Below are 26,373 nucleotides of genomic sequence, written 5' to 3' on the forward strand. Positions count from 1 at the left end.
GGCTGAGCAAGGGGGACAGGAAGAGCCACAAGACCTTCACAAGCTCTTTTCCAGCCCAATGTGAACACCACCTAATCCTGCCATTCACTTCATTCCATCCTGCCGTGTTGCAGAATAAACCAGCCCTTGACTGTGTTCCAGAATGTTCTAACACTTTCCGAGGTGTTTCCTCTGCTCCTTGTGTGCTTCTTGGGGGATAAGGCCAGAGATACCCATGCCTGGTGTGGTGTCTGGCTTGTGGTAGGTGTGAATAAAAGTCTGTCATCTTAAGGTGACTAGCAATAAAGGAGCCAGCATGGTGCACACCCCTCAGCCATCTAAGAATACCTTAAAGGCTTAGCAAAATGAAGTGATGCTCTGAGGCCAGAAGATGCGTTTTTTTCATCCTCACACACTGCTTGCTATCTGCTGCACTACAACAGGTGCATTCTGTGGTGGCCCCCACAGGCAGGCACCCAGAGACGTGCCCCCTCTGCCACTCTCCAAGCTCTGACTCTTGAACGAATGGCAGCGGACATCTCTGGACGTGAGTTATTCACTCTTTATTCCGTTAGTGACCAATACAACAGCACCACGGACACAGCAGAGGCCCTGCCTGAGAACCCAGGCAAGGCAAAGACAGGGGATGCAGGGGACCTCTGGGGCCCTGGGCTGGGCTGGCCTAGAAGAGGGGGAAGCTTTCTCCACCTGCCCCTGCCAGCAGCCAGGAAAGAAACCACTGGGGAGACAGGGCTGCTGAGTGGACAGTCAAACCACCTGCCAATGCCCCCCCTTCCACAGAGCACCAGGACTGCAGTAAGGACAGGGCTTCTAGGGGGCTGGAGAGAGATCTGTGGGGTGGCTCAGGGTGGACACTGAGCTGTAGAGGAGACAGTGTCTGTGCGTGCGTGTGCGTGTGCATTGTGTGTGTGTAGGTGGGCAGATGTCTACACTATTTAGCGTATGGGATTCAACTGCTGAGCCACATGACCTGCCTGGAGACAAAGGAGACCAGGAACCAGGGACTCAGAGCGCCAGGGCCTGGGAGAGGGGCCTGGGGCAGAGGCCACCCACCCCACTGCTTTGCCTTGCAGAGGGCAGGCGGCTCTGCTGGAGGCAGGTCTTCAGCAGACACCTCCCACGGGCCTTGGGGGAGGGGCCACCTCTGGCCCCACCCACCTCACGTATAGGCCATCTTGCTGCACACCCAGGGCCGGGTCATCAGACACTCCGTCGACACTAGCCTGGTGGGTTCCACGAAGACACACTCCCCTGGACCTGCGATGGTGAACCTGTGGCCAGGAGAGAAGACCAGGCGTTTATGATCTGGGACATTCTGCCCAAAACCCAGTGGCAGACGAGGCCATGGATGCCCTGTTCCTCCCTCACTTCGTCACTAAAGCTGCCTTCTAGGATATTTGGGCCAACAGACTTTTCTAGTATGGCATCCCATTCTCTCCCTACTCTGTGCCCCGTAGCTCCAGGCATGCTGGCACACTGATCAGGCATTTCCTGGACACACATGCACTTCCCCATCCTCCCTCCATGTCCTTGCAGGGTTGGCTCACACGTCCCAGGCTCCATGGCACCCAGTTCAGGGCCACTCTCTCCCCCCCTCCCTTCCCACAGTTCCTTGCCTGCTCTGTGGGGCACTCTCACAGCCTCCTGGGGCCTCTGCCTGTCTGTCCACACAGGTCCCCAAAGCAGCCAGCTCCTGAGCAGCAGGCTCTGTGCCCTCTCATCTTGGCTTCCTGCAGCACATGGGAGGAGCTCCACAGAGCTGGCTGAAGTCAACCACCCCTCACAGGTTAGGGGCGGGCCGCAATAACCCCAATATGGGCTAACTGCAGCTCTATTGCCCAGGAATTCATTGACATCACACACAGAAGTGTGTGGTGGGAGGATTCCCCGCTGCCTAAAATCACCCCTTTCCAGCCTCAGAGGTTTCTTCTTAGCCTTAGTTGTTCACCTTGACCTCTGATCCCTGCCAAGGCTGGAGGTAGACTCTCACAACAGAGGGCATTGGAAGGACCCCAAGAAGGAGTGCAAGGCGAAGGCCCTCCGCAGTGTCTGAGACATGTGGCCAAAGACCCCCTGGTTGCCAGGTGGTCAGCATGCCACAGACCCCACCCTGCAGGACTCTGACAGCAAGAAGCTTCCAGAAAAACAGGGATAGGGGTGGAAAGTGCGAGACCTCCACAGCCACTCTGAGAGAGGACCTGAGGCGGGGACAGGAAAGGGAGCGAGAAAAAGAAGGGACACTGAGGCCAGAGTCAGGGGCAAAAATGAAGAGGGCTTGAGATAAGGAAATGGGGGAGGAGGGGAAGCATGATGAATACCCCCTGCCTCTAGGGATCCTATGGGTGTGACTGCCTAAACCAGCTTCAGGTGGGAGGGTGGCTGATGGCCACCTCTGGCCACCAGAAGGATCCAAGGGTCTGAGATGCCCTCTGCTTTAGCCGCTGCCTTGGGGATGCTCACATGTCATTATCATCGGGTCAGGAGCTGTGTTCCCCACCCCACCCCATACCTTCCAGCTGGCACCTCAGAACCTATTCCTCCAGCCACGGGGTCTGTTCTGCGGGTCCCACTCCCCTGTACGCACATCCCTGCATTTCTCTAGGCCTAAACCAATCCCTTCCCCACGCCCCAGTCACCACCCCACTGCCATAGCCACACATCTGCCACCCGCTCGACCCATGACCGTCATGCCCACACCACACACCAGCCCCGGCATCACACACTAACGTCCACACCACTAAAGCCTTACAAATACCGCCACGGCACACACCACCACCTCAGCAGTGCCCTCCTCCATCAAGAGATGTGTTTGCCAGGAAAATGTGGTCTAGAACACTCTGCGTGCCTGCCTTTAGATCCCCTTCCTTCCACAGCTACAGTGTTTAGGCTGCACGTGGCTGCCCAAGATGGAGGCACATCTCCCATCCTCCCTTGCGGCCAGGTGCTGTCATGTGACTAAGTTCTGGCCAATGGAGTGAGGCCATCCAGGGTCCTCCCTCCCGTTACCTGTCCCCTTCCGGCTGAATGGAATGTGGTTCCGCCACACTGAGTGGAGCCGATGAGTGCCAGGCTGCACAGATGGGAGACTCGGGGTGGAAGGACCCTGAGCCCAACATCACGAAGCTCCAATGGCTCCGCAGGGCAAAGCCACCACGCCAGGCTGGACTTTTATGGGAGAGGGAGAAGTATAAGCATTTTCATGGCTGGGTCTCTGGCACACACTGCTGGACCCGAGACTAGTATCTCTAGCTAGCACAAAACCAAGGGTTTCTCTCTCCTGGAGTTGTGTCCAAGGGGTGGATCAAGACTTCCTCAGTCTAAGCGCGGTGACCAGAAGATGAAGCCTCAGCTCACGTGTCTGGATCAAATGGGTCCCCATTGACCCAGTGGAATTCGTCTCCAACTCTGCGTAGTCCAATCCAGGGCTCCCTCCGCGTGAACTTGAACATAAATTCCTGCACCAAGGAAAGAGCGACACCTCAGGGTCAGATGTGGTCTCCTGACTGGCGTCACATCCCAAGACAAATCTCAGCTTGGAAGATACTGCTTCTTGGGATGTACAGACGCTGGGAGGGTGACTGCTGTCTTGCCGCATCCCAAAAGTGAGGAGCTAGGGTTACAGGATCCTCTGCAGTCACGCTGCCAGAGCCACTCGCTGACCTCGTATCAATTACCTCCAACAGCTTGAAAGGGACCCCGGTTCTGTGTGTGCTCACTGGGCCAGGAAGGCTGTACAGGGCTTGTCCTCCTAGCTCAGCAGGCCAGCATTCCTGATGTGCAGGAAGCTTGGGGATTGCCGGCTGGATGGCTGATCTGGGACAAATCTCAATGCTCAGGTTGGTTGTCCTACCTGCATTTTCTGGGACTTTCTCTGCAGACTGGGGATATCTTACTGTGTATCAAAGGCAAACAGAAGTGATTTTTAGATTATCTTCTATTTTGGTTAACACCACTGTTAACCTCAAAATCCAAAATGGCCAGTAGACTCCATTAATTGTGTTTCCTTCACATTTCTGTTGCTAAAACTGTTTTGGATGTTAAATGGAGACCAAATCCTGATTTGGATCTTTAGAAAATTACAATGTGTGTTTACATTTCACAATGCATTTCTAATTTGTAATTCTTTTTTTCTTCTCAAGAGACAAAGTCTTGTGGTTAGGCACAGTAGCTCACACCTGTAATCCCAGCACTTTGGGAGGCCTAGGCAGGCGGATCGCATGAGGCCAGGAGTTCAAGACCAGCCTGGCCAACATGGAGAAACCCCATCTCTGCTAAAAATACAAAAATTAGCTAGGCATGGTGGCACACAGTTGCAGTCCCAGCGACTCAGGAGGATGAGACACGAGAATCGCTTGAACCCAGGAAGCGGAGACTGCAGTGAGCTGAGATCGAGCCACTGCACTCTGCTGGGCGACAGAATTAGAGTGTCTCAAAAAAAAGAAAGAGACAAAGTCTTGATACGTTATTCAGGCTGGCCTTGAATTCCTGGTTCAAGTGATCCTCCCGCCTCAGCCTCCTAAGTAGCTGGGACTGCAGGTACGCTCCACCATGCCCAGCTAATTTTCTTTTTACTTTTTGTAGAGCCGGGGTCTATGTTTCCCAGGCTAGCCTCCATCTCCTGGGCTGAAGTGATCCTCCTGCCTCAGCCTCCCGAGTAGCTGGCATTACAGGTGCATACCACCTCACCAGCTTTATAATTTATAATTCTTATGATTTATAATACTAAGTGACCTCAACCAGTGAGCCTTGGATTGAAATAAGTGGCCTTGACAATGGAGGTGGAAACTGGAGCCACTCGTTGACCTGCTCGGACCGTGAGGTTTGCCTGCACCCCCAGTGATTACACAGCAGCAGGGTGGCTTTGAAGACATGTCACAGGGACACTGCATCCTTTAGGGCGTGGCTGTCCCTGGAGTCAAGGTTGGGGGTCCTGAGGTCCCTCCCCCGCCCCACTTAACCTTAGCACACTCACCAGCTCCTTCTGGCTCTGAATGACAGCCAGCGCCGCCTCGTGGGTGTGGCAGTACTGCCTGCCTGTGTTCCAGTCTCTGGGTTCCTCAGAAAAGAAGTAGCACTTCCTTCCATAGAGCAGCCAGTCCTCCGGGCAGGGTGCTTCGCACTTGATACAGCCTTTGGAAGCTGCAGGGAAGAAACTGGCTCAGCCCTCCCCACCCACCTCCCACCCCCCAGAGTCCCACTCTGCTTTCTGTGGCTCCCTCCCCTGCCTCAGCTTTGGCGTCCTCCAGGGACACTGCAGACATGGATGTCCTCTCTGGAGAGCACCTCTCCTGGTGCCTGGAGGTAAAAGGGTGGCCATTGAATAAATGAGAAAGGGGATTGTGGGAAGCTGACAGGGGGGTCACCGCGAGGGGAAGTGACAGCGGGGAAGCCCCTGGGTTAGGATCTCCTCTGTCTCTAAGCTCCCAGAGGCATGGAACCCCAGAAACTCAGACTGGGAAGCGACCTGGAGGCTGCATGTCCTCTCTTTCCAGCTAGGCCAGATACCAACAGCAGGTATCTGCCCGCTGTCCTTAACCATGCCCTTGTTAGCTACCAAGGCTGCCATTCCACCACTGAACTTCTGGGAAGTTCTTTTCATTTTTAATTTTTTTGTATTTTTTAAACTCCCTTGCTGTCAGTGTGCATGAAGTTTGTTTTTTGTTTTCTTTCTTATTTCTGAGTCAGTTTCACTATTGTTGCCCAGGCTGGAGTGCAATGGTGCGATCTTGGCTCACTGCAATATCTGTCTCCCAGGTTCAAGCCATTCTCCTGCCTCAGCCTCCCAAGTAGCTGGGATTACAGGCATGCACTACCAGGCCCGGCTAATTTTGTATTTTTAGTAGGGACAGCGTTTCTCCTTGTTAGTCAGGCTGGTCTTGAACTCCCGATCTCAGGTGATCTGCCTGCCTTGGCCTCCCAAAGTGCTGGGATTACAGGCGTGAGCCACCGCGCCTGGCAGAAAGTTCTTGAATGTTGAGTCCCAACCTGTCCTCCTGTGACCTAGACCTGCTGTTCTAGGATCTGGCCTCTGGGTCAAGAGACACCCGTTCTGTCTTCTGCCCCCTACTTGAAGAAGTTCACCAGCCTCCCTCATGCAGGTTGAAACAGATGCCATCTCTCCCATGATACGTGGCAAGGTTGCTCTCCATCCTGCCTGCTCACTGCAATGTCCCAATGTTACCACTGAATTGCTGCCACCAGGACAGACTGGGACACATCAGATGTGGCTCTACCAGTAGCAACAGTGGGCACCATGCAGTCTTCCCGTTGTCATAGGGCCTCCAGTCTGCAGACTGCTCCATGAACAGATTCGGTGGGTCTGTGCATACATGGACTTTTCTGGGAAGGAATCCCGGAGCTTCTCAAAGGACTTCCTTGCTAAAAGGAGTTAATCTACAATCTTAGATTGTTTTCATATGATCTGATTCTAAGCCAGGTTTCCCCCAGTGTCAGAACATGTGAAAATAACTTCTTAAATCCAAATGCAGAAACTTCTATTTATTTCTTCCACATTTATCTCATTCCCTTTGGCTCATCATTTGAGTTTTTCAAGATACATTTGAATCTTGATTTCTTTCACCCATCTGTCATATGGGATTGTGTTTTTGGATTGTGTCAGCTGCAAATTCCATAAGCATACTTTTTGTTTGTTTTCATACAAGTGATTGATTAAAATGTAGACCAGGACAGAGCCAAGAACAGGCCCCCCGGCACTCAAGCCCCTAGGGATCTACAGCCGCACAGACACCAATTAATTTATCGACACTCCCTGGGCGTATCTGTTCAATGAGACGTGAGTCCACCCGGGAATACTGACCATTGTGTGGCTACATTTCAACTGCTTTCCACAAGGATCTCCTAGGAGACTGCTGTGCTTTATTGAAATCATATCAGCTATGCCTACACATTCCCTGGCCTCCCAACCTAGTAAGAGGATAAAAGGAAACTGGTTTAATTTGGAGGAATTATTCCAGGTGAATTTAAGCTACACCCAGTGGTTGCCTGTTTATTTTTGTTTTGTTTCGTTTGTCTCTTCTGTCGCCGAGGCTGGAGTGCACTGGCACAATCTCAGCTCACTGCAACCTCTGCCTCCCAGGTTCAAGCAATTCTTCTTCCTCAGCCCCCCGAGTAGTGGGACTACAGGTGCACACCAACATGCCCAGCTAATTTTTGTGTTTTTAGTAGAGATGAGGTTTCACCATGTTGGCCAGGCTGGTCTCGAACTCCTGACCTCAAGTGATACGCCCACCATGTCCTCCCAAAGTCTGGGATTACAGGCGTGAGCCACTGTGCTGGCCGCCATATCCATTTCTAAATACTCAGAACCCCTCTGCTTGTCATGCAACCTATAGGGGAGGATTTGGTAGGGATCGATACTGTTGGTGGACATTTCCCCCATTTTGAGGAGTCCACCTCTGGGCTTATGGCATTTCTCAAAGGTTAAAGACAGAAGCACTAAAATCATTTTTGCAAACCCTTCAGAACCTACAATACACTCTTATTTGAATCTCTTAAAAGTAGTCAGATTCCAGCCGGACGCGGTGGCTCAAGCCTGTAATCCCAGCACTGTGGGAGGCCGAGGCGGGTGGATCATGAGGTCAAGAGATCGAGACCATCCTGGTCAACATGGTGAAACCCCGTCTCTACTAAAAATACAAAAAATTAGCTGGGCATGGTGGCACGTGCCTGTAATCCCAGCGACTCAGGAGGCTGAGGCAGGAGAATTGCCTGAACCCAGGAGGCGGAGGTTGCGGTGAGCCGAGATCGCGCCATTGCACTCCAGCCTGGGTAACAAGAGAGAAAAACCGTTTCAAAAAAAAAAAAAAAAAAAAAAAAAAAAGTAGTCAGATTCCCTGTTCATATACTCTCGCATGTTCTTAGGTGCAGTTTCTACCTTTTTCACTTATTCAACCCTTTCAGTTCCACACACTTCTCTATGTTTCTCAGGCCTCTTCCACTTAGAATGTTCTGTTTCTTTAATAGGGTCCAGAATATGCCACCCTAAAATATGCGACTTTGACAAGAGGATCATTTTAAGCTGAAGGCAATTAAGAATCAGCAGGTGCAATGGCATGTACGTTTCATAAAAAATAATAATAAATAATTTTTTTAAAAAAAGAATCAACAGGAAGTCTGGGCATGGTTGCTCAGCCGAGGAGGGCGGATCACCTGAGTGAGATCAGGAGTTCAAAACCAGCCTGGCCAATATGGCAAAACCTCCTCTCTACTAAAAATACAAAAATTAGCCAGGCGTAGTGGCACACATCTGTAATCCCAGCTACTCGGGAGTCTGAGGCAGGAGAATCGTTTGAACCGGAAGGCAGAGGTTGCAGTGAGCTGAGATTGCACCATTGCATTCCAGCCTGGGTGACAGTGTCTCAAAAGAAAAAAAAAAAAAAAGAATGAACAGAAAGAGTTCCCTGCCCTCTCATCTGCCCGAAAGTAGGGCATAAATTTCCCTTTGGGGAGGGTGCTGTCCTATTCCCTATCCCCCACCCCATACCCTCTCAGACCCCCACTTCCCACCCTAAACCATGTTGGCCAGGCTGATCTCAAACTCCTTACAGGTGATCCACCCGCCTTGGCCTCCCCAAGTTTTGGGATTACAGGCGCAAGCCACTGCGCCCGGCTGAATGTGATCTTTAAAGGCCCTTATTCCCAACCATCTCCTCCAAGAAGCACTGTCTGCCTAACCTACCCCAAGTTTGTTCTGAGTTCTCACAACACTCACAAAATAATTCCTAAGTAGCATCTCCATTCTACTTGCATGGCTTAATAAAGGGGACATGTATAGTCTGTGTGTGAATATATTATTTTAAGCTAAAATCTCGAGAACTGACACTACGTATTTTCTACTTTCTTAGTCCCCCACAGGATTCTTGGAATGTCTAGAATCTTTAATTAGAGGTGCTTTTAACAAGGAGTGTGCAAATCGAATTGCATAAATGCTCTGACATGCGTGCTCACCCAAGATGCTCATCACCACCAAGATGGCAAACAGAAGGACCGCGATGGCACCAAGCAGGAGACGTGTGGTGGTGTCTAGGAGAAGAGAGAGGAGTTCAACATCCCACCACCCATCCCACTACTAGTCCCCGCCACCAGCCCCATATCCTGCTAATGACAAACAGGGGGAGGTGGAGCCCAGCAGGCTGCATTTGGCTACTGCTATTGTTGTTATTTTGAGACAGAGTCTCACTCTGTTGCCCAGGCTGGAGTACAGTGGCGCGATATTGGCTCACTGTAACCTCTGCCTCCCGGGCACAAGCAGTTCTCCTGCCTCAGCTTCCCGAGTAGCTGGGATTACAGGCACTCACCACCACACCTAGCTAATTTTTGTATTTTTACTAGAGATGGGGTTTCGCCATGTTGGAAATTCTAAAAGGCTTCATTTAAAAAAATAACAGTGTGGGGTGCAGTGGGTCACACCTGTAATCCCAGCACTTTGGGAGGCTGAAGCAGGTGGATCACTTGCAGTCAGGAGTTTGGCTGGTCTCGAACTCTTGACCTCAAATGATCCACCTGCCTCAGGCTCCCAAAGTGCTGGGATTACAGGTGTGAGCTACCACGCCCGGCCAACAAGCTTCGTTTTAACAAGCCCTCCAGGTGATTCTGATGCAGGGTGGAGTTTAAAACTCACTGCTGAGAGCGGTAACTCTGATTCTGTGAGTTCCAGGCTTGAAACCCTCCCTGCCGGGCTACCAACTGCTCACGAACTCTTCAGTGAAGGTAAGAGCTTTCTACTTTGAATCTCCTGCTGCTTCTCTATGTGGTCTCAGGTTTCAGTCACATGGGTTCTTCACAATAACCCATTCAGCACGCATAGCCCTGCTACTGAGTCTTTGCTCCCAAAGTCTCCTCCTCCATAGGTACCTCCTGAAATCCACCCACCTCTGCAGCATTCATCCTCTTCCCAATCCTCTGGGTTCTCCCTTTGTCTATCCTCCCATTTTCCTCCCTTCCTCCCTCCCTCCCTCCCTTCCTTCCTCAGAGTCTCACACTGTCGCCGAGGCTGGAGTGCAGTGGCGCAATCTCAGCTCACTGCAACCTCCGCCTCCCAGGTTCAAGCCATTCTGCTGCCTAAGCCTCCCAAGTAGCTGAGATTACAGGTACCCGCCAACCACACTTGGCTTAATTTTTTTTTGTATTTTTAGTAGAGACAGGGTTTCACTATGTTGGCCAGGCTGGTCTTGAACTCCTGACCTCATGATCTGCCCACCTCAGACTCCCAAAGTGCTGGCATTACAGCCGTGAGCCACTGCACCCGGCCTATTTATTTTGTTATCATTTAATATTCTCATTTTATATATCATTAGAGAACATGTTTAGACTTTAAACATGGGGTATTTTAAGGATTTTTTTTAATTGTGATGAAAATACATAACATAAAATATGCAATTTTAGCCATTTTTTAGTGCACGATTAGTGGCATTGAGTGCATTCACAATGATCTGCAACCATCATCCCTGTCTGTTTGCAAAACTTTTTCATCATCCCAGACATAATTTCTGTCCTCTTAAACAATTCCCATCCCCTGCTCTTCCCAGCCCCAGGCCACCACCCCTCCACTTTCTGTCCCTATGAATTGGACCACTCTAGGAACCTTATATAAGAGAAGACATCCAGTATTTGTCCTTTTGTTCCTGGTTCCTTTCACAGCATGTTTTCAAGGCTCATCCATGTTGTCACATATGTCAGAACTTCATTCCATCTTAAGGCTGAATAATATTCTGTTCGTATAGCAAGAACACATTGTGTTTATCCCTTCATCTGTTGGTAGACATTTGGGCTGTCTCTACCTTTTGGCTATTGTGAATAATGCAGCTATGAACATGGTATATGAGTATCTGTTCGAGTCCCTGCTTTCGATTCTTTTGGGTATATGCTTAGGAGTGGAGTTGCTGGATCATGTGGTAGTTTGGGGTTTGTTTTTTGTTTTTTCTTTTTGCTGTGTTTTAGGCAGAGCCTCGCTCTGTTACCTAGGCTGAAGTACAGTGGCACGATCTCGGCTCACTGCAACCTCCACCTCCCAGGTTCAAGAGATTCTCCTGCCTCAGCCTCCTGAGTAGCTGGGATTACAGGTGTGTGCCACCACACCAGGCTAATTTTTGTATTTTTAGTAGAGATGGTTTCATTATGTTGGTCAAGCTGGTCTCAAACTCCTGACCCCATGATCCACCAGCCTTGGCCTCCCAAAGTCCTGGGATTACAGGCATGAGCCACCGCACCCAGCCCACATGGTAGCTCTTTCTGAGGAACCACTAACTCCCCCGTGGTTTCATAATTAGACATTCTCACCAGCAAAAGATGAGGGTTCCAGTTTCTCCACATCCTCGCCAACCCTTGTTGGCTTACATTGTTTTGATTACAGCCATCCAACAGGTGTGAATTCCCTTCATAATTTTGGATTTTTTTTTGCCATCTAAACCATTAAGTGTACAGTTAAGTACAGTTACATTGTTGTACACCCATTTTTAAAGTTTTTTTTAATCAGTGTTATATATAAATCATGGATGAAAACAGTGCCTCTGCAGCTTAGTGTTGGTCTGTAAACTGTTACTTGTCATGATATAAGTGCCAAAATTGAGAGAAAGAATTTGTAGCAATTCAGCATTACCCGGACATCCAAGGGCATGTTGCTAGTCATTCATTTGTACTGCATTTTACAAAGGATTTTGAAAAGAAACCTGTTTCCTTCACCAAGGATAGACTGAAAAGCACAGATTTAAGGAATCAAGAAATTCTAAAAGGCTTCATTTAAAAAATAACAGTGTTCGGTGCAGTGGGTCACACCTGTAATCCCAGCACTTTGGGAGGCTGAGGCAGGTGGATCGCTTGAAGTCAGGAGTTTGAGACCAGCCTGGCCAACATGGTGAAACCTTGTCTCTACTAAAAATACAGAAATTATTCGGGTGTGGTCGTGTGTGCCTGTAATCCCAGCTAGGGCTGAGGCAGGAGAATCGATTGAACCAGGAGGCGGAGGTTCCAGTGAGCCAAGATCGTGTCACTGCACTCCAGCCTGAGCAACAGAACAAGACTCTGTCTCCAAAAAATAATAGTAATAACGTTGCTCCTTCCCCAACCACTTTCAACTCTTTTAGCTGACTCTTTTGGTATTAGCTCCAAATCTCTAAATGCCATGTGTATGTAAATGCTTCCAGATTTGTTCTGTTTTAGATATAATTTATTGGCTTCCCATTATAATGATGCAGACTTAATTCTTTGCATTACCATTCTACCCTGACCGCTCACTCTGCCCTCTCAATGTCATAGTTTGTATTAGCTTGATACGTGGGAATTACATTCTTATGTCGGTGTAAACAGCACTCTCAGCAAAGCCATGTCATGTGTTGTGATCATTTCCACGGAACTTCGTGTTTCCCTGTTCATCATGGTCTTCTTTTCCCTTTGCTCAATCTTCTGTATGCTTATCATTATCTCAACACCAAAACTCCTCTTTCATGATAAGACAAAATTAGAAATTCTCTTTCACCTTTGTCTTAGTTCAGTCTGCTATAACAAACTGTCATAGACTGGGTGGCTTAAACAATGGACATTTATTTCTCCTATTAGTTCCAGAGGCTGGATCAGCGTGCCAGTGTGGTTGGGGTCTGATGAGGGCCCACTTCCTGGCTTGCTGACAGCTGCTTTCTGACTGTGTCCTCACACAGCGGAGAGAGGAAGTTCTGGTATCTCTTGCTTTCCTTATAAGGGTGCTAATTCCATCACGGGAGCTCTACTGTCATGACCTCATCGAAACCTAATTGCCTCTCAATTACCCACCTCCTCAATATCATTACATTGGAGGTTAGTGATTCAATGTATACATTTGGGGAGGAAACACACATGCAGGCCATAACGACCATCTTGAAGAAATGTCCCTTGGAACTTTCTGACCTGCTCAAATCTGACTAGTTGCCTTCTAAGCCCAGCTGCCATCTGGGGTCTTCCCGTACCAGCAGTCTGAGGATTTCTCTGCCTTTCCTGTGTTGGCTTTTCTGTTCCTTTTCTCTCATGTCTTCCTCTCCTTTGGTTTACTCCCTCATCTTGGTGAAACACATCATCCAATGGCTGCCTGAGGAATGGTAGAGCAAAACCACTGCACCGTGCAGGTCGGAGGAGCAAAGCTTCTCCTCATGTTCCATGGTGAACCAGTGAATGTTACCTGTGGAATTGTGAACTTAGAGGACTGAGTATTATAGGTTGAGAATAAATTTTTTTCAGAATTTTGAAGGTATTACTTCATTGTCTTCTAGCTCCAGTGTGCTTTTGAAAAGTCTAGGTTCATTCTCACCCGTGATCCTTTTCAACTGCTTAATTCTTTTCTTACTAGATGCCTTTTGGGTCTTCATTGCAGTGTTCTAAAGTTTCATCGTTGCATGCCATGCCTTGGTTTGATCTGTTTCATCTACTCTAATAGGCCCTTTCAATCTGGAAAGTGATGTCCTTCGGTTCCAAGAAATTTTCTTTTTTTGAGACAGAGTCTCACTCTGTCACCCAGGCTGGAGTACAATGGTGTCATCTCGGCTCGCGGCAACCTCCGCTTCCCGGGTTCAAGCAATTCTCTTGCCTCAGCCTCTCAAGTAGCTGAGATTACAGGTGCCTGCCGCCAAGCCTAGCTAATTTTTTGTATTTTTAGTAGAGACAGGGTTTCACCATGTTAACCAGGCTGGTCTTGAACTCCTGACCCCAGGTGATCCATCTGCCTTGGCCTCCCAAAGTGCTGGGATTACAAGTGTAAGCCACCATGCCCAACTAGGACATTTTCTTTAATTCTATCACTGTTGATTTCCTCTCCTCCATGTTTTGTTTTCTTTCTGGAAGTCATATTCTTCAAATGTTGGCTCTCTTAGTTTGGTCCTCCAAATTTCTCATCTTATTTTCTCCTCTTGTTTACTCTCTATTTGCCTTTTTGCTGTATTTCCTGGAAGAGTTTCTCAATTTTTCATCCTATCCTTCTACTGGGCTCTTAGTTTCTGTTATTATATTTTTAAGTTCCAAGGTTTTTTTTGTTTTGTTGCTGTTGCTCTGTGAATATCCCCTCTTAAAGAATTCTATTCTTGTTTTAATGATGCAGGGTTTTCTCTTATCTCTTCTCTCTGAAGATATGACTGACAGGGTTTTTTTGGAGGGGTGGGGGAAATGGGCAGAAAGATTATTTCCGCCTGTATAACCTCTGTTTTGGTCTTGAGCTTCCATGTTAAAGACTTTCCTCAGAGGTCTTGAGACCACGCTTATCTGTTCACAATTAAGGCAGGAGAACTAACGAGTTCATTGGAGCCTCCAAGCCCACAGATGGGGGCTTATTAACTGTGGGGGACATAGTAGAGTGATCTGGCTGGGCTGATTCTTGGGATTCTCTGAATGCTCATCTCATTATGTTTTTCCTCTTGGATGGATGAGTCCATGTTTTCTCCCCTGGAGAATACAGGGCTAGCTGAGGGAAGAGGCTGGGAGCTGTCCTCAGCATTCAGTATGTAAATGTTGGCTTAGTTTCTTGCTCTCAGTGCAGTGGTGTCTAGAGCCTTTTGCTTTCTTTCTTTTTTTTTTTTTTTTTTTTTTTTGAGACAGAGTCTCACTCTGTCACCCAGGCTGGAGTGCAGTTGTGCAATCTCGGTTCACTGAAAACTCCGCCTCCCAGGTTCAAGCGATTCTCCCACCTCAGCCTCCTGAGTAGCTGGGATTACAGGCGCCACCATGCCCAGCTAATTTTTGTATTTTTAATAGAGATGGGGTTTCACCATGTTGGCTAGGCTGGTCTCAAACTCCTGACCCCATGATCTGCCCTCCTAGCCTCCCAAAGTGCTGCAATTACAGGCATGAGTCACTGTGCCAGGCTGAAGCCCTCTTTCTTGAGAGATTTCACCTGAGGAAGAGATTTCACCTCGGGCTCCTGGGGTTGGGAGAATCTGGACAGAATGGGAAACTAAATCCTCTGTAAAGAAATGTTCAGCCTGTCCACCCATTCTCAGCTCCATCTTCAAGCCCTGCCACCAACCCCTGGGCCTTAGGGGTCCTCCCACGAGGCTCAGGGAGCTCCTCCGCTCTCTGGACTTTCTCAGGTGGGGTGAAGTCAGTTACCATTTATCCATTTGCTCCCGAGCTCTCTATTTCGTTGCTATTTTCACTCTTGTTCTTGTCCTTAAGGCCTTTTAAAAATTGCTTTACTGTTTTGTTTGGTTTCTTTTCATTTGGTTTTTTTTTTTTTTTTTTTTTTTTTTTGAGATGGCGTCTCGCTCTGTCATCTGGGCTGGAGTGTAGTGGCACAATCCTGGCTCACTGCACCCTCTGCCTTCAGGGTTCAAGCGATTCTCCTGCTTCAGCCTCCCGAGTAGCTGGGATTACAGGCACGTGCCACCATGGCTGGCTAGTGTTGTTTTTGTTTGTGTTTTGCTCACTGTAACCTCCACCTCCCAGGCTGAAGTGACTCTCCTGCCTCAGCCTCCTCAGTAGCAGAGACTGTAGGTGCACATCAACACGTCTGGCTAATTTTTGGTATTTTTAGTAGAGCTGGGGTTTCTTCATGTTGACCAGGCTGATCTCAAACTCCTGACCTCAGGTGATTGGCCCACCTCAGCCTCCCAGAGTGCTAGGATTATAGGCATGAGCCACCACGCCCACCCCTTTACTGTTGAATTAGTGGGCTTCTGAAGTAAAAAAAGAAAAAAATGCATGCGTTCAGTCCACCATCTTGACCTGCAAGTCCAACAAGCATTTTCCAGTCCTTCCTATGAGCAAGGTCTATGTTGGCTAGTGATTGGGAGTTCCGGATGGGTGGCTTCAGACACAGTAAGAGCAGAGGCTTCAGCCTGCATTGGAAGACTGGGTTCTCTCTATTTCTACTCTGCTGTCCTTGGTGGCGGCGTCATCACAGTTCCCTGGAGCTACAAATGGCTGCCTGTGGGGAGCATGCTGAGTGCGTCCTTCCTTTCCCTTCTATTGGTCCTTTTCTCTAACGTTGCTGCTGTAACCCTTTGTGCACTAAAGATATGAGCCTGACATCTGGCATCGCATCACCTGGGTTCAAATCCCAGCTCTGCCACTTTCTAGATGTGTATAGATGGTAAAGCTTCTTAGCCTCTACTGTAGTTTATTTTCCTCATCTTGAAAATGAGGTAATGATCATATCTATCCATCTCTCAGAGTTTCATGAGAATTCAGTGTACAGTGCTTAGCACAGTGTCTGGCGTGGTAGACTCTATTCAATCAACTTGTGGTGATTATGCGGGCCATCAGTGTGATGGTGACCATCAGCCTTAGGCTTTTTTGGGGTAAGGACTGTGCTTTACTCACCTTTGGATTCCCTGAAATAGGGCTGGGTCATCACCTTGCATGTAACAGAGCAGCCACTGGGACTCAAAAACTATGGGAGAAATTTAGTTACACCCAACAACGTCCTTGGTCAACCTTAAATTCAACTGAGCTTGTCGGAAGGAACACACAGGGAAGAGGAATCTGTACATGGATCTTCAACACTGCCAGATCTGAGGTGCCTCTTCACTGTGTGTCGGCGATAATTTCTGTAGATGCTGCACTGGACCATGCTTCCCCTGAACTCTGCAGGGACTCCTTCCTTGCCTCTTCCTAGTGTCCAGTGGTTGCCGATGGACCTTAGCACTCCTTGGCTTGCAGCCGCATCACTCCAATCTCTGCCTTTATCATCGTATGGCATTCTCCCTGTGTCTTACATGGTTCGACTATGTCCCCACCCAGATCTCATCTTGAATTGTAGCTCCCATAATTATGAAGTGTCGTGGGAGGGCCTGGGTGGGAGGTAATTGAATCACGTGGGCAGGTTTTTCCTGAATCATGTTGTTTTTGTGATAGTAAGTCTCACAAGATCTGACGGTTTTATAAAGGGCAGTTCCTCTTCACACACTCTGGCCTGCCACCATGTAAGACGTGTCTTTGTTCCTCTTTCACCTTCCTTCATGATTGTGACGTCTCCCCAGCCATGTGGAACTGTAAGTCCATTAAAACTGTTTATAAATTACCCAGTCTTGGGTATGTCTTTATTAGCAGCATGAGAACAGACTAATGCAGTGCCCTTGTCTTCATGTGACCATCTTCTTATAAGGATGCCAGTTCATATGGGATAAGGGCCCACCCTACTCCAGTCTCACCTCATCTTAACTACAAATGACCTGCCAGACTGTATTTCCACATGCGGCCACATTCAGAGGTTCCAGAGATTAGGACGCCAACATGGCTTTTTTGGTGAAGACACAATTCAACTTCTAACAAATGTCTAACTCATTACTCGTCCCTACTATGCCATGGCCCATAGTAGGTGGCGTTTAAGGGTACAATTTATTTCGGTCTCTAAATGTGTGTGATTTTGCCTAATAATAGAAGGAACAACTGAAAAACCCTGACTCCCAGGCCCAGACAAAGCTCCCATCATCCTCACACTCATCCCCAGAAGGGCCCATGCTGCTGTCTCTAAGTCATCGGGGACACAGCCTGGCAAGCATCATCTTGACTGTTAAAAACTACCAAATGTGAAGTTTGGGAATTTTTAAACTTTTGAGAGGCTAAATGCATGTGTGTGGTTTTGATCAGGAAGTTGTGGGTTTATGCCTAATCAAGAAACTTTCAACATTAAAAATTTAGAATCAGTGAGCACTGAAAAATCTATAGGCTGAGGTATGCAGGCTCGCTCTGTCCCCTCTCCCATACCCCCAGGCCACTCTGCCCCACTGAGACTCCCAAAGGCAGAAATCTCCTCCTCTTGTTCCCAGAACCCAGGCGGACTCTCCAGGTCACCTTTTCGAGCTTTACACCCCAGGCTGGAAGGAAAGGTTCCTATCTACAGTGAGAAAAGACTTAATCAAGGCACCTTCTGTTCCGTTTCCTGTTTATAAAGCTAGTTATTCATCTCAGAAAATTCTTAAAGACCTGGGCTGTAATCCCAGCTTTCTGATTTAAGAAGCTCTCTGACTCATTGAACCCATAAGGAGGGGAAAAAAACGTCAGTCCTGGAGGTGGTAGGGTTATCTGGGAAGCAGGGGGAGGAGAGCGTGCATGTGGGAATTTGATGATCCCCAGCTAGCCTCACCAAGGCGGATGTCCTTGGCCATGCAGGAAGGGGTCCAGAACCTTCACGACAGGGCTTTCAAGTGTTAGCAACCAAGGATGTCCTTGGCCAGGACACTCAGGCTCTCAGTCTGGGCTCCCTCATCTATGAAACAGAATACTCACCAGCCCCCTGCAAGGGGAGAGGGGGAGACTGAGATGATGACTATGAAAGCCCCATCACGGCTTCAGCATGTAGTGGGTGCTGGATGTGCGTTGGGTACATGGTGATGAAGGAGCAGAGACTTCTTGTAGGGCTTAGCTTGGTCAAGTCAGGAAATCTCCCATTTCTCTCAAGACAGGTGCTTGGCTAAGTGGGGGCTGCAAAACCCTGGGTCCCCAAATGGACAGATCCCTCCTCCCACTGACAGTGTTTCATCACGTGGGCTCTGGACTCAGGTTTGGGGTAGGAAGCAGAATCAAGGGAGGCTGATCAGATGTCAAAGTGCTGCAGCTGGGCCTGAGCTCCCCCGACAGGGCTGCAGGACCGCTGGGAAGAGGAGTCAGCACACACACAGCCCACACGCTAGGGCCTCTGTCTACCTGAGAGGTGGAGACCGTGGCCTGGCTTAGCAGATGAGGAAACAAATGCTCCAGGAAGTTGGAAATCCCTCCAGCCTGTGGCAGGGGAAGGCTCTGCCCCAGCTTTGCCAGATGCTCTGCTCCCTGCACCCCCCACACTGTCTCAGCCCATGTCCTGGGACCTCTGCGAGGACACAAATGTGCCCAGGGCCCAGATCAGTACCTGGATGTTGCAGGAAGAATGAATGAATGATGGAGACCAGTGCCAAGGCCAGCACTGGCCAATGGAGCAGCACCCTGGACAGGACCAGCCCTGCTCCACGAGCTCCTCTCTTCTGAGAGGAGGCTGGCAGCACCCAAGGAGACTTTCAGAGAACTGGCAGAGGGAAGGCCCCTGGCCAGACTCAGATTCCAGATCCTAAAATCTGCAGGAAAAGTCGGTAGGCCCAAGATGCTGAGCATCCAAGGACCATAGGCCATCAGGAGTAGGATCACTCCTAGGGGTATCAAGGGAAGGAGGGGGGAGGGACTTCAGGTGGCATGAGTCAGAGAGCAAGGCAAGGCAGGGGGCCATGGTGAGGCAAGGCTGGACCACAGGAAGATGCTAAGCCTGGGAGTGGGCTTGACTCAGGGCCCCAGACAGCCTCTGGGTGACCTTCCAGCTTAATGTGCGGTCTCTTCTGCAGCCTGATTGGCAGGTGGGCAGCCCAGCCACAGTCCGGAGAAGGAAGCACAAGGAGGTGGAGGTCAAGGCGGGAGGTGGGACAGGAATAGCAAGCAGAAGGCATTAAAGTGCCACAGCAGCCCAGAAGCGGCCCTACCACGGGGGCTGGGGTTAAAGTTAGGGCAGACCCTTCAGAAATGCTGATGAATACATGAATGAAGAAATACAGGCAAGAGGAAGGAGCAACTTCAAGAAATAACTTTGGCAGAAGGGAAGCGTGGGACACGGGGCCACTCCAACAGTAAAGCCGGAGACAGAATCACAGGGAGGTGTCCATCCACCTCCATCCATCCCACCCAAGTCTTCACAGCCCACAGCTCTGCCACAGCTATTCTGCTGGGTGACGCACCATCCTCGCCTCCTCTGTCCTTGCCACTGTCTGATGGTCTAGCTTCAGAGTCTGCACAGCCCTCCCTCGGAGAGTCCACATGCCCCGGCCCACGGCCTTTGTGCAGAACGCTGGCATTACCACCCCACCTCCCCATCCTCAGCGGCCCCATAGCCTATCTTGGCCCAGGTGCTGGTTATGTCCCTCACGGTCCCCGTCTGCTGTCCCACCCCCTCCCTGACCTCTAGCCTCGGTCCCACCCCTCTGGGCCACCACCAGTCTTCCAAGGGCAAACCCACCATCTCCAACCCTCAGTAGCCCTTTCAGAGCAAAGTCCAAGCTCCTGGGCAAGGCCTGGCTAGCCCTTCACTGTCTGGGTCCTCCAGACCCGTCTCTCTCCACCCTGCCCCATCTCAGTACCCCAGGGCTCAGCTCCCACACGGAACAGACTAGCTCTGGCCACCTGGCCTGAAACACATCGTGCTCTAGGTCTGGGACACCTTTCTCTCTGTCTCCACACCCTCTAAGAGGTCACTTCCTCCGGGAAGCCCTCCTTTTCTGACACTGCTGCCTCCCTAAGGATGAGTGATCCAGGCTCTGGGCTTCCCTAATTAATGCTGCCCAGGCCCTTGGATTCGGGGTGCCAGGAGCACCCTGAGAAGCACACAAAGGGCCAACCACCCTCTTACCAACTCCAGCTTCTCCCACACCACATGCCGACGGCAGCAGCTAATACAAGTTTCCTAAAAGAGCTCATGAACTTGAAATCAATTCTCCACTTCGGTTACTGCCCCGGCGGCCACCGGGGTCCCTCCCTGAGGCAGTCTGATGGAGGAGTAGGTGTGACCCCTGATCTTGCAAGGAAGAGCTTCTCACGGATTCTCCACCCTTGCCCTGCCCTGCCCTGTCCTCCCCACATGGCCCCATCACCACGGGGTCGCGCGGGCAGCTCCCACAGGGGCGGGCACCACCTCTGGGGTCTCCTGCTTTCTTACTTCACTCAAGCATGCTCACGGCCACAGATTCCACCACCCTCTCAAAATGCCTGTCAGGTGGGTGCCAGACAGTGGCTGTCCCCTTCATGCGTGAGGACTGAGGCTCAGAGCGTGAAGCCTGCTCCAAGGTCAGACAGGGAGTCGCAGCAGACACAGGGTCTAGGCTGTGACTCGCCGTGGCCCCTGGTTCCCTGCCACCAGACCCCACGAATAGGTGTCTGGTCGCCCTGAATGAATGACTTCGCCGCGCTCCCCTCCAGGACAGCGGCCAAGGTGACTCTGACCGCCTCCGGGTCCCGGGTCCGAGCTGGGCAGGCGTCCCTGGGCCGGGAGAGGGAGGCCGCTCCATGCTTACCCTCCAAGGCCGCCTTCCAGCTGGTGCTGCCCTCGTAGCCCGACCCGGATCGCCGCAGCAGCCCCTCGGGGCCACGGGCCTCAGCCTCGGCGGGCGAGCGCGGCCTGGGGGCGGCAGGGGCGGGCGCGGGCGCTGGCGCGGGGCGCGCAGCGATGGGCGGCGGTGGCCGGGCCCGCGCGGGGGGCTCCCGGGCCGGCTCCATGCGGGGCGCTCCGCCGCGCCGCGCCCGCGCTCCTGCACCGGGGTGCGGGGCCCAGCCCGACGCGCACTCGGCGCTCCGCGCGCCCTGCGGGCCCCCCAGGCCGGCCTCGGGTGGGCTAGGGCCGCGGCGCTCGCAGGCCGGGGCTGAGCCCGGGTCCCCGCGCTGGAGCCTCTGCTCCCGGTGCCGCCGCTGTGCGCGCCGTGCCTGCCCCGCCGAGCCGCAGCCTCCACGTACAGCCGGGCTGGGAGGAGCGCCAGGCGGCGCGTGGGAGCCTGGAGCCGTGGACCCGGGCGGGGCGGGGGCGGAGAGGGAGGAGGCGCTGAGGAGCAAGGACAGCCGGGTCCCTGACCCCGCCACCTGGCAGGAGGTCTGATGCTGCCGAGCTAGGAGCACAGTCTTGGAGCAGGGAGACCTGGCTCTAACTCAGCTCCACCTCCCCAGCCTCCTGCTCATCCTCCTGAAAATGGGAATCAAGTTCACGGGGACAGTGGAGGGAGCCTCAGGGCAGATGAGCGCCTGTCCTCCCAGCTGCCCTGGAGCCAGAGCAGAGAGTGGTCGGGGCCGTGACTAGACCCCCAAACTCTTGATAAAGGAGAGAAACGTCCGAACGATGAGCACAGAGAGAGTAGAGTCTAAAGGAGCGAGCCAAGCAACGTTGCAGAGTCAGTTAACATTTATTGAGCACCTACTAAGCGCCAGGGACTTTCACATACACTAGATGAGAATGTCCCCAGGTGAGGTCGAGAAGTGGAATTTTGATTGAGGTCAAGGACATTTCTGAAGGCAGCGCCAGGAAGCTGTGTGCTTGGTGGGTGTCTGACTCTCTGGCCAGGGCCCCCTTCAGGGCCTCGCTAGCCCCTTGCCTCAGCTGACCTCGCGTGGCCCGAGACCCCACGCCTCCAGCCCTGATCCTCTTTCCCCCCACCCACCATTCTCAGTCCCACCCCTCGTTCCTGTCTCAGTCTACAGTTCCTCATCCCCAGCTCCTCCTGCTCCTTCCCCCAAATAGAATGGGCCACCAACTCGTGAATTGTCCCTTTTAAACTATTTTTATTTTTATTTTTACTTTTTGAGACAGCGTCTTGCTCTTGCCCGAGTGCAGTGTGAAATCACCGCTTACTGGAACCTTGGCCTCCCAGGCTCAAGTGATTCTCCTGCCTGAGCCTCCCAAAGTGCTAGGGTTACAGGCGTGAGCTGCAGTGCACGGCCCCTTTTATTTCCTTTTTATTTATTTATTTAGAGACGGAGTCTCGCTCTGTTGCCCAGGCTGCAGTGCAATGGCACAATCTGGGCTCACCGCAACCTCCACCTCTCAGGTTCGAGCGATTCTCCTGCCTCAGCCTCTTGAGTACCTGAGATTACAGGCACCCACCACCATGCCTGGCTAATTTTTGTATTTTTAATGGAGATGGGGTTTCACCATGTTGGTCAGGGTGGTTTCGAACTCCTGCCTGCTTTGGCCTCCCATAGTGCTGGGATTACAGGCGTGAGCCAACGTGCCCAGCCCCGGCCCCTTTTAAATGGTTAGTCTGCTTGTTACTCTCCATCCCTCTAGCTACTGGCCACCCAACATCAGCAGCTTTCTAAGGCTCTCTGGCCTCCACTCTTGCTCCCTCCTATGCAGCCCCTCCCTCTCAGCTCCAGCAGCATCTCCCTAAAGTGCAAACTCACTGCCCCTTTAGGGGTGCCTTTACCTGGGGTTAAGGCCATCTTTTTACAAGGCCTCCAGGTCCCTCATGGTCAAAGTCCTGCTCCTAAGGCTTCCCCTCATTCCACCCCTTCTCTGCCAGCCCCAGACACACCCAACTTTTCTGACTCTTCCCTCTGCCTGGAACACATCTCCTCCTCAGTCCTTCTAACCCCTCCTTGTAGGCCCCGTGCACCCTAGTTTGCCTACCAAAATTCTGCTAATGCTTCTGATTGCGTAATCTCTAGGATAATGCATTCATTCGGATCAGGTTCAGCAGACTATAACAGAAAACCCCAGTAAAAGTTAAACTAAAAAGAAGTTGTTTTTTCACATGAAAGAAGTCTAGGAGTGATCAACCCAGGGCTGGACTGAGAGCTCTGAGATCATCAGGGACCCCAGCTCTTTCCCTCTTTCTGCTCACCATCCTTAGGAAGTAGCCCACATCTTCAGGATTTCCTCATGGTCACACTATGGCCACTGTGATTCCAACCATCACACCTGCACACCGGATTGCAGAAAGTAGGAAGAACCAATGGGAAAAGGGCATGCCTCTTGTTGAATCAGACTTCTTTAAAGAGCTTTTCTGGGCAGGACACAGTGGCTCATGCCTATAATCCCAGCAATTTGGGAGGCTGAGCTGGACGGATCACCTGAGGTGAGGAGTTTGAGACCAGCCTGACCAACATGGAGAATCCCCGTCTCAACTAAAAATACAGAATTGGCTGGGCGCAGTGGCTTACGCCTGTGATCCCAGCACTTTGGGAGACCAAGGCAGGTAGATAACGAGTCCAAGAGGTTGAGACCAGCCTGGCCAACATAGTGAAACCCTGTCTCTACTAAAAATACAAAACTTAGCCAGGCATGGTGGCAGGCACCTGTAATCCCAGCTACTCGGGAGGCTGAAGCAGGAGAATCGCTTGAACCCAGAAGGTGGATGTTGTAGTGAGCCAAGATCTTGCCACTGCACTCTAGCATGGGTGACAAAGTGCGACTCCACCTCAAAAAAAAAAAAATCAAAATTAGCTGGGCATGTTGGCACATGCCTGTAATCCCAGCAGCTACTCCAGAGGTTGAGGCAGGAGAATTGCTTGAATCCAAGAGTCAGAGGTTGTGATGAGCCGAGATTGCACCGTTGCACTCCAGCCTGGGCAACAAGAGCGAAACTGCACTTTAAAAATAAAATAAAAATAAAAAATAAAGCTTTTCTGGAAGCCCCAGGGATTTCCACTTACCTTTCACTGGCCAATTCTATCTGCAAGAAAGTCTGTGACATATAGTGGCAATTAGCTAAAGCCATTGCCATGCTCAATGATGCAGAGAATGGATATGTGCATGACCAGCAATCCCTGCCTCCTAAGCCTCCTGTAACCCCAGACTGTGGCACCTGTCAGAGGGCTCTCAGAATACTCTGCCTCTCTTTTCATAGCACGTGCCACATCCTACTGTCATTGTTTGATCCCCAACCAGATGGCCAGCTGTCGGGGGAGAGCAGAGGCACTGCTGTATCCCCTGTTCCTAGGGCAATGCCCCGTTGGAACACCAGGCCCAAAGCTTCAGGCTTCACATAGGCACAAGGAAGCGTCAAAGATGTTTGAGCAGGGAAAGGTCATGATCACAACATGCTTTAGGAAAATTAGCTTTGGTACCAGGTACAAAGCATTTTGGGTACTGATCGGCAAGGAAACTCTTGCAATAAACAGTTGAGATAAAAAGGAGTAACGAAGGTGTTATACAACACATTGGCAGTGGAGAAGACCTTAGGAGCCTTCTGATAGTCAATCACCATACTTCAGGACCTATCAGAGGTAGGATCTAAGCCTCCCAGAGTCCCTGCACGCCCTGGTCAGTTTCCCTGCTCCCCTCCCAATGCTTCCTAGGATCACTTTCCAAATAACTTACTTGCACTTAAATCCTTGTGTCAGGGTCTGTTTCTGGGGGAAACCAAAAGACAATGACCCTTAGGGCTGTCTGAATTAGGTATCTCTGAAAGGGTCTGCTTCCTCAAGAAGGAGGTGCTCACAAAAATGGACACCACAATTGAGATAAAATACATCCAGACCCCCTGCCCTCCATCCCTGAGCGACAGTAGAGTTTCTCAGATGGCCCTCCTTGGGGACCTCGGGTAACTAAGGCTGCACCAAGTGTACTCCCAGGAGCAAGCAGGCGATGGACTGCTTAGGTCTCAGGACCAGTTTTGTCTCACGAGGGTGTAGCAAATAGTAAACCCTCCACTTTCAAACTCCGTCAGATTCATAGACTTACAGTGGACACCTACAATTCCCCAGGGAAGCCGAGCATGTGAACCCCTGTGTCACATGCTGTCAAGGAGGTCCAACAGGAAATGATCAGATTTAGAGTGAGCTAAAGCAGGAGTGGGAAGATTTCAAACTGGCTAGCACCAGCCTCCCCTTTGTCCTCAGGCCAGTGGGCTTTTTTGTTTTGGTTTTTACTTTCTAACAAAGTGCATGTCCCCATCTCTGAATGGCTCTGTCCCGTCTTCCCCTGTGTCTCAGGATATTAACTCCCCCTCCTTTGCTTAGAGTTATGGAATAGGTGTGACTCCTGGTCCACAAACTCAGAGGTTGAAGAAAATAATGACATGTTCTTTTCTTCTTTTAAGTCAACTGAATAGTAACTTTAGGTCACCATCCCATTACGGGGGTAGAAAATTCCATCAGGCTGGGCACAGTGGCTCACATCTATAATCCCAGCACTTTGGGAGGCTGAGGCAGATGGATCACTTGAGCCCAGGAGTTCGATACCAGCCTGGCCAAGACGGTGAAACCCCGTCTCTACTAAAAATACAAAAATTAGCTGGGTGTGGTGGCACTCACCTGTAATCCCAGCTACTCAGGAGGCTGAGGCAGGAGAATTGCTCGAACCTGGGAGGCAGAGGTTGCAGTGAGCCGAGATTGTGCCACTGCACTCCAGCTGGGCCACAGAGTGGGTGAGACTCTGTGTCAAAAAAAAAAAAAAGAAACTTCCGTCAAATTGTTTTAAAAATTTTATTGAGCTAAAATCTAAATAACATAAAATTCACCATTTTAACCATTTTAACACCCACAATTCAGACTTTCATTACATTGACAACCATCACTGCTGTCTAATTCCAGAGCATGCTCACACCCGAAAGAAAATCCTGTGCCCGCCGACCACCCTCTGCCCATTTCCCCTCACCCCTGCCCCGGCAACCACTCACCTACTTATTTCCCTTATTTTGTACTTTTTTCATTTATTACTTATTATAAGTAATCGCTAATCTACTCTCTGTCTCCATGAATTTGCCTATGTTGGACATGTCATATAAATGGAATTGTACAATCCATGGTCTCCTGAGACTGGCTTCTGCCACTGAGCATAATGTTTTCAAGAGTCATCGATGTCATAGCACAGGTCAATCCTTTATGCCTTTTCTTTTCTTTTGAGGGCTCCTCATTCTTTTTCTTTTTCTTTTCTTTTCTTTTTTTTTTTTTTTTTTTTTT

At 50.5% G+C, this 26,373-nt stretch overlaps 1 protein-coding gene across 2 annotated transcripts; it reads right to left on the reverse strand.

Moving 5' to 3' along the window:
• Positions 1 to 521: 521 nt before the first annotated feature.
• On the reverse strand, positions 522 to 21,439 carry CLEC2L (C-type lectin domain family 2 member L). Of its 2 annotated transcripts, XM_032275829.1 has the most exons (5): positions 21,000 to 21,439; positions 8,968 to 9,042; positions 4,973 to 5,139; positions 3,355 to 3,455; positions 522 to 1,271 (listed from the first exon to the last, which is right to left on the reverse strand). In XM_032275829.1, exons 1-5 carry the CDS (start codon positions 21,199 to 21,201, stop codon positions 1,160 to 1,162), a joined length of 657 nt encoding a protein of 218 aa, XP_032131720.1. In that variant the 5' UTR covers positions 21,202 to 21,439; the 3' UTR covers positions 522 to 1,159. The 2 variants fall into 2 exon arrangements, with proteins under 2 accessions (XP_032131720.1, XP_032131721.1); XM_032275830.1 differs by lacking the exon at positions 8,968 to 9,042.
• Positions 21,440 to 26,373: the final 4,934 nt, after the last annotated feature.

Source organism: Sapajus apella, unplaced genomic scaffold, assembly GCF_009761245.1.
Source record: "Sapajus apella isolate SASKATOON/1434 unplaced genomic scaffold, GSC_monkey_1.0 scaffold7, whole genome shotgun sequence".
In the NCBI taxonomy this organism is placed as follows: domain Eukaryota; kingdom Metazoa; phylum Chordata; class Mammalia; order Primates; family Cebidae; genus Sapajus; species Sapajus apella.

Excerpts from the sequence above, each read along its gene's own strand:
- CLEC2L (XM_032275829.1), bottom strand. The coding sequence starts at position 21,201 with ATGGAGCCGGCCCGGGAGCCCCCCGCGCGGGCCCGGCCACCGCCGCCC. Across the intron at positions 9,043-20,999 it reads CTGGAAGGCGGCCTTGGAGG|ACACCACCACACGTCTCCTG; the intron begins GTAAGCATGGAG and ends CTCTTCTCCTAG. Across the intron at positions 5,140-8,967 it reads GGTGGTGATGAGCATCTTGG|CTTCCAAAGGCTGTATCAAG; the intron begins GTGAGCACGCAT and ends TCTTCCCTGCAG.